The 7,354-nt window shown below is 35.7% G+C and overlaps 3 protein-coding genes across 3 annotated transcripts; 1 reads left to right on the top strand and 2 right to left on the bottom strand.

Annotated features, from left to right (window-relative positions):
• Positions 1-20: 20 nt before the first annotated feature.
• Positions 21-1,668, bottom strand: LOC120766927 (protein suppressor of variegation 3-7-like). Its single transcript, XM_040092678.1, has 3 exons — positions 1,542-1,668; positions 1,071-1,463; positions 21-1,007 (listed from the first exon to the last, which is right to left on the bottom strand). The coding sequence occupies exons 1-3, from the start codon at positions 1,574-1,576 to the stop codon at positions 398-400; spliced, it is 1,038 nt and encodes a 345-aa protein (XP_039948612.1). The 5' UTR covers positions 1,577-1,668; the 3' UTR covers positions 21-397.
• Positions 1,669-2,180: 512 nt separating this feature from the next.
• On the top strand, positions 2,181-5,722 carry LOC120779141 (programmed cell death 6-interacting protein). Its single transcript, XM_040111352.1, has 7 exons — positions 2,181-2,531; positions 2,890-3,008; positions 3,071-3,352; positions 3,425-4,374; positions 4,429-5,068; positions 5,129-5,323; positions 5,389-5,722. The coding sequence occupies exons 1-7, from the start codon at positions 2,320-2,322 to the stop codon at positions 5,505-5,507; spliced, it is 2,517 nt and encodes an 838-aa protein (XP_039967286.1). The 5' UTR covers positions 2,181-2,319; the 3' UTR covers positions 5,508-5,722.
• Positions 5,723-5,794: 72 nt separating this feature from the next.
• On the bottom strand, positions 5,795-7,301 carry LOC120778174 (HSPB1-associated protein 1). Its single transcript, XM_040109913.1, has 3 exons — positions 6,691-7,301; positions 6,268-6,631; positions 5,795-6,202 (listed from the first exon to the last, which is right to left on the bottom strand). Exons 1-3 carry the CDS (start codon positions 7,170-7,172, stop codon positions 5,822-5,824), a joined length of 1,227 nt encoding a protein of 408 aa, XP_039965847.1. The 5' UTR covers positions 7,173-7,301; the 3' UTR covers positions 5,795-5,821.
• Between the last annotated feature and the right edge of the window lie 53 nt (positions 7,302-7,354).

Here is a 7,354-nt window from a genome sequence, read left to right as displayed (position 1 = left end):
CCGATTACTTAAAAGACATGTTTATTTGAATAAAAGATTGCACTAAAACTTGGTTTTTTTTTATTAACTTGGTTCTTTTCATTTAGTGTAGAGATATACAATTTCTTTATCATGTAGTTTGACTTGTTATGAATGGAGCTTTTAAAATTTTTTTTTCATGCAGAAAATGAGAAAGTTCAACATGTGTATGTATGTACAGTTTTATTATACGCATATTCAATTAGTTTTTGAAAATAATATATTTTGCGTTACGCATTTTTCGTAAAGTTATATGAGCGAAGTATTTTTCACTAAATCCTACTCACAACTTAATAGAGAAATATATAGGCTGTTTTTGTTTTTTAGTAACCTACGCATATAAACAAAAAGTAAAATATTTCTTAGGCATCTATTATTTTCAACTTAGAGCTTCGTAATGATGCCCACTATTCTCCGTCGTATGATGTGCTGTAGTTCCATGTACCATTGTCGTTACTGGTTGATTTATAACGTATGCATTAGCGACGGCTCCCGGATCGGATGACACAACAACAGCAGTAGCAGTCGCTCCACCAATTGCAGAGGTATTGGCCTCATTTTCGGTGAGTGCACGTAATTCCAACTCACAGATCAATTGTGATACACGCATTTTAGTTTCGGCTATCAGTTTCGGAGATAACGCTTTAACACTGGAACTAACGCTTTCAAAAAATAAATCAACGTGATTTTTTTCTTTTTTCGGAGATTGTTGTCCCGGTGCTCCCATAAGTTCTCGAAATGAATCCATGAGATCGTTCTTATCTTTTTGTATTTGCATGAGCAGTTTCATTCGTTCCTTTTTAACACCGGCCTTTTTCGGGCTTCCACGTAATTTCTCTTGTTTTAATGCTGCATTCGCTGGTAGGGGATCAGTTTGACCATCAGCAGATGTAATTTCCTGTTTCAAAACGGTTTCTTCTGTATATTGGTCGCCTGGCGCAGATTCCGCTTGAACAAATTGAAACGCTGTTTCGGCTTCAGGTTCCGCTCTGTAAAAGATACAAAAGCATATTAGGGAAAGAGAAAATATTTATTACTTTTTTGTAACATACTCCTCAATAAATTCGTCAGTTGTGTCAGCGCCAAGTTCGGAAGCATCTTGGGAAGATGCAAGAGACGAATTAAACTTCTTGCGTTGTTGATAGTACTTGCTACGTTCCTGTCGAATGCTTAGATTCTGTCGTGCAGCACCTTCTCCTTTGCTTACGAGAATTTCCAAGTTGCGTATATGTTTTGTAGTTCGCTCGTGACGTTGTAGGTGGCAGCGGTTGCAGTCTAAGCGACATTGACATGCTCGGCAAAACGGTTTATTGGGATCATCTTCGCAACGTGTAAGCCACGGATTGAAGATATTCAGCCATTTCTGGCAAAACTTTTGTGCGTATTTTGGTTTACTTTGATGTTCCTGTTTTATGGACTTGCTTGTTTTCATTTTTGACTCTTTCCTATCAATAAATGTTAATGACAGTTGGTTAAAGTTAGATTAATTGCTACAATAAACATAAAAATATGCACAAACTTACCAATCCAAATCTGAAGAATCGTCAGTAAAACTCATACCGAAATCTAAAATATTATTTGTTAGTTATTATTTTATTAATTAGTTATAGTGCTGTATTTATTATAAAATCTGTGCGCGTCTTCCAAAAATACCCACAACAGGTTGCCATATTCCTAAAATTGAGAAATTATCATTCTTAGTCAGTATTAATAAATTCTTATTTGCAGTGTTTTCTAATGAATTTTTTGTTTAATTGGCAAAATATTTTTTTGTGATTTATTAATACATCCAAAATTAAAGATTTTGTTAATATGTATACAACTTCTTTATCTTATTTCAAGAAAATCTTTAAGTTTACCAACACTTTCACTACAGTTGGCTGCTATTGTGAATACATTTAGAAAATGTCAAAAAATTCAGTAATAGAATGATCAGTAAAATAATTGGTATTAAATTAAGAATGAATTCTTAAATACTTGAAATAAAGTAAAAGGAAAAAATTATAAAGGAAAAATATTACTAAATTTAAACTTTGAGGAATAAAAATATAATGATAATTAATTAAAAAATTATGTTTCAGAGTAATGCTTATAGTCTGGCCACACGCCATATTGCCATATGAAAATCAAAACAGTAGGAAACAAAGATGATAAACCGGATAGAAGTGAGATAAGCAAATAAAATCTGAAACATACTGGAGGAAGAATCTAAGTCGTCATCCATTAGTCAATTTGCAAATAACGAAAAAAAGTTTAAAAGTTCTTTAAAACATATTTGTTTCGTCGATAAAAAAGTGTGAAATGTCTAGAATACTTGCTGTGCCTCCCAAAAAGCCGGCCGAGGTCGACATCATTAAACCGCTAAATAATCTCATTCAAAGCACCTATAGTGGAGCAAGTACCGAGGAAAAGGCCAAATATTCGGAAGCTGTAAATGAATTCTCAAAACAGCGCAACACAGCAATATGGAAGTTTTTCGAAAAATATGAGTCTTCGCTCGAGGTAGTTTATGCGTAAGTACATATATCTAAATAAATTAAATGTGTAATCGGAGAATACCAGTATTTGTGTATATGTATGTGTATGTGTATATATGTGTTGAATAAATTAATTGAAGTCTTAAGTACCTTTGAACGATTTTGACCATAACAAAAATGAGTCATGATCTCTTTTATGACTCTTGATATTTGACAATACATATATAAAAAATGCTATGCGCAAAGTACAATGAACTAAATAGGTACATAATTGTTTATAAGTTGGTAAATAATTATATTGTATAGTTGGCTTGCTTACGCATATCAATTTTGCAGCAGCGTACACATTCCACTTTCAAAAAATTAAATACTATAATTGTTTGTACTTTTATAGTTACTATGATCAAATATGCTCTTTGGAAACCAAAATTCCTGTAAATGAACTTCAAATCCCTTTTAAATGGAAGGATGCATTTGACAAAGGCTCAATTTTTGGCGGCCGCATAAGTTTGAGTAAGTCTAACTTAACAAAATCTAACTATTGATATTTATATTTTACATTTATACAATTTTAGCTCATACATCACTGCTATACGAAAAGGTATGTGTGCTCTTCAATATTGCCTCATTACAGAGCAATGTGGCAGCATCACAGGCTTTGGATAGCGACGAAGGTTTGAAGCTTGCATTGAAACTGCTCCAGCAAAGTGCAGGTATATTTCAGTATCTTAAAAGTGCTACACCCGCCGCAATACCATCTGAACCTACCCCAGATTTGAGTCAGGATACATTGATTTGTTTGCAAGCATTGATGGTGGCGCAGGCCCAAGAGGTTTTTATTTTAAAAGCCATCAAAGGTAACAATAATAATGGCACTTTTTATGCTCTGTTTATATAGATATTCTATTTATATATATGTATTTTTTCAGACAATATGAAAGATCAAATTATTGCTAAGCTTTGTTGCCAGTGTGAGGAATTCTATGCTGATGTATTGCGCGCCATGCAAAAGGAGAGCGTGCGCAATATTTGGGAAAAGGAATGGATTCCTGCCATTGCAGGCAAACAGGCAGGCTTTCACGCTCTAACACACCTATATCAGAGTTTGGCATGTCGCGCTGCGAAGCGTATTGGCGAAGAAATTGCACGCTTGCGTTCGGCCGTTGAGTTATTTAAAGCGGCACAAACACGTTCTGGGAATGCTACCTACCTTGATGAGTACTTTAGTCGTGCCAGGCGAAACCTAGAGGAATCCACAAAGGACAATGAGTTCATATACAATGAAATGATACCGGATGTAAATTCCTTGCCATCACCCGGAAAAGCACAGCTTGCTAAGGCGTTGCCATTGACCTCACCATTGGCGGTTAACTTTAGGGATATTTTCTCAGAATTAGTACCGGTTGAGTTACATCGGGCATTGACTGCATCCGACATGCGTAAGAATGAAATTGTGAATGGAGAAATAATGAAGCTTCGTGAGGCCACCCAGACCTTAAATGGCGTACTAGCTAGTTTGAATTTACCAGCAGCTATTGAGACCACCGACGCCGGCAGTGGTCTACCACCTTCGCTACGTGAAAAGGCTATCGATGTTCGTAACAAAGGCGGTATCGAGAGCATAAATACTTATCTAAAGGAACTGCCTGAGTTATTGCAACGTAATCGAGAAATATTGGACGAAACAGAACGTTTATTGGATGAAGAACGTGATTCTGACAATCAATTGCGAAACCAATTCAAGCAAAAGTGGACTCGAATTCCCTCTGATAAGCTTACAGAAATGTTCCGGACAAACGCGAAAAAATATCGTGAAGTAATCACAAATGCTGTTGAAGCAGACAAAATTGTGCGTCAAAAATTCGAAACTAATCAGAAGGTAATTTTAATTTTATTAACTTATATGTTATATATTAATTAATTTTCTATTTAGGGCATAGAATTGCTTTCGATGGCTCCGGAGCAAATACAGGAAGCAATGCCCGCATCTGGAGGTAGCGTCGATCAGAACTGCAGTAGTGTGCAAAGATTGAAGAGTCTCATGGAAGCCGTGGAAACTATAAAAGCTGAACGTGATTCCATAGAATTGGAGCTAAAGTCGGCTTCATTTAATATGAAGGATGAATTTTTGGCAGCATTGCAAAAGGATGGTGCTATAGATGAGCCAGCAATATCCCTCTCCCGTATCGGGCAAGTTTTGAATCCACTGCAATCGCAGGTAAAGGAAAGTGTAGAACGTCAGACGACACTGATTAGTGACATTCAGCAAGCACACGAGCAATTCGCTTCTGAAACCGGTAGTTGTGGTAGTTCACGCGATAAGCTCTATCAAGAATTGGCAACCGCTTATGACAGTTTTATTGAGTTGTTGGGCAATTTGAAAGAAGGCACCAAATTCTATAATGACTTGACTGAACTGTTGGTGGTATTCCAAAATAAAATTTCAGATTTTTGTTTTGCGCGTAAAACCGAAAAGGAGGAACTTTTAAAGGACTTGACAACTGAGTCTAGTCGCCCGGCAATTGGTCCAACACCAACACTACCATCGCATTATTCGTCTACGTCAGGAAATGGTATTTTGTTCATTATATTTTCTTTGGTTTATTGGTGTAAAATATAATTTAATTAAATAGATGTAAGTCCATCCAGTTCAACATCCTCCGTTCCGGACGCTCCAGCACATTCGGCCGGAAATGTGCCCTACCCACATCAAATGCAAGGCATGCCGATGCCATATGGTGCCACACCGAACGTTCCATACCCAACATACGTTCCGCCACCAATGCCGCAAGGATTTAATCCGTATGCAACGCTGCCTTATCCAGGAAGTATGTATTATTATACCTAAGTTTTGTGCTTACAGACACTAAATATTTTTTTTGTCATAACATAGCGCCTTATCAGTATAGCGGTTTCCCACAGGGTCCACAGCCCGGACACTATGGCACTTATCCTGGCAGCTTTGCTCATCAACAGGGTGGCTATCCTAATCAAAAACCTCCAGGCTGGTAAAATGTGCGGTGCTCACTCTGAATCTCTTCCACAACTTCAATGCCTTGTTATACTGTACGTTTTTATTTTAATATTTCCCTAAATCGGTGGAAGGGAGTATTTTTTATAATTGTAAAGTTTTGCACTTTAATTCACTTATCGAAATTATTTAGTATTATAGTCCAAGCTTACTGCAATATTGCAAAAATAAATATTTACTCGTACACATATATAAATATATATGAAAATGAAATATTGGAAGCATTAATTAATAAAAATAAATAATGTTATTGGAAATGCATTTTTATTACAAATTTTAGTTGAAATATATTTGATTACTGTCTATTGCGCTTAAAAAACTCCATTTTGATTTGTTCTATAACCGACGGTGCACACACACTGTTTATCAGCGCTCTTTTAATATTACCTAAAGGATTAGATTCCTGTACATTGTTCGTTTGTGTTGCACTGAAACGTTTCGCATTTTGTTTAAGTAAAATTTCATAATCATTACTTTGCATTGGTGACACCCTTTCTATCATGCCTTTCGGCAAATCTTGAGTTAGTTTTTCAGTTTCCTGTTCGCTTAAATATTGATAGGGATGTCGGGTTACACTAAGTTTGCGTGATTTCGGTGCAGAACGATCCGTTTTTAAGTTATTGTACAAATATTCTAAAATTTCAAATATTTCTGCATCGCTTTCAATCTCATTCAACTGCAAAAAAAAAAATAATTTCCATAGTTATAAATCGCTTTTATTTATATAATAACAACAAGTACCTGGTTAGGGTTTAGAATATACTTTTGTTCTTCTCTACCTCCGCTTTGTACGAAGCGCTCAATTAATATTTTAACAATGCACTCTTTTAATTGTTCTTCTATGTCATTTTCTAAAGGAATCCAATAATTGATGCTAAATGACACATCTACTGCTTCCACATAATGCCACCAATGTCTCGGCACGATTAATACGTCATTTGCATCTAATATGCATCGGTAGACTGATTCATGCAACTCTGATAAGCGCTGATGCTCTTTCGGACTTGGTGCATACAGATTTTCCTCGCAGTAAACACTGGACTCTTCATAAGGTACTCTTGTGCAAGAAAGAGGTGTGTTAGGGGGGAAAAGTATCCATGACTTTCTGTGCAATAAGTGTTGTTTTTCAAATTAATTAGTTTAAATATTTTTTTATAATCTTACCTTCCATAAACTTGCGCGACTATATTACATCCGTAGGTATCATAGTGGCAAGGAGTATTCGTTTGTGTAGAGCACAACCAATAATTACACTCGTTGGTAGTTTCGCTAAAACCTAACCTAGAAAAGTCAATACCCTGCTTAAGCGCATTTGGCAAATTCTTTATTCTTTGATAATTTAAACCAATCCAAAATTTATCAGTCGAAGTCTTTTGCTTCCCTAAAAATTGTGACAAGCTCATTCGTATAGATTCTCTGCAGCGTTCCCAGTGTGGCGTATTGTTTCCTTGATTACAAGGCATTACCTCGAATTCCGTCAATGAATTCACTTCTCTATCGTAATTTGCACACCATTCCTCCAACGATTGCTCAAAACAGTTCCAATTCATTTTAAAATTGCGAAGTACAAACGGTTTCCGGGCATTTAAAATCAGTGTACGTAATTTATGTGTTTCCGTAGCAAGGTCAAGTGGATTTTGCGCCATAGTATTTACTGAAAAATTAGTTGTGTTTGATAATAATGAAAGTAAATGGAGTTTTACACCAGTTTCTATTACTATTTAACTTTATACTTTATACTCTTACAAATTGACAAATGTACTAATTAGGTAATGTTTTTTTGCTACTAAAGTAGGATACAAGCGGATATAATTCATTGCTCTTATCT

Source organism: Bactrocera tryoni, chromosome 1 (genome assembly GCF_016617805.1).
Source record: "Bactrocera tryoni isolate S06 chromosome 1, CSIRO_BtryS06_freeze2, whole genome shotgun sequence".
Taxonomy (NCBI): Eukaryota; Metazoa; Arthropoda; class Insecta; order Diptera; family Tephritidae; genus Bactrocera; species Bactrocera tryoni.
This window is presented reverse-complemented; position numbering and strand designations above follow the sequence as displayed.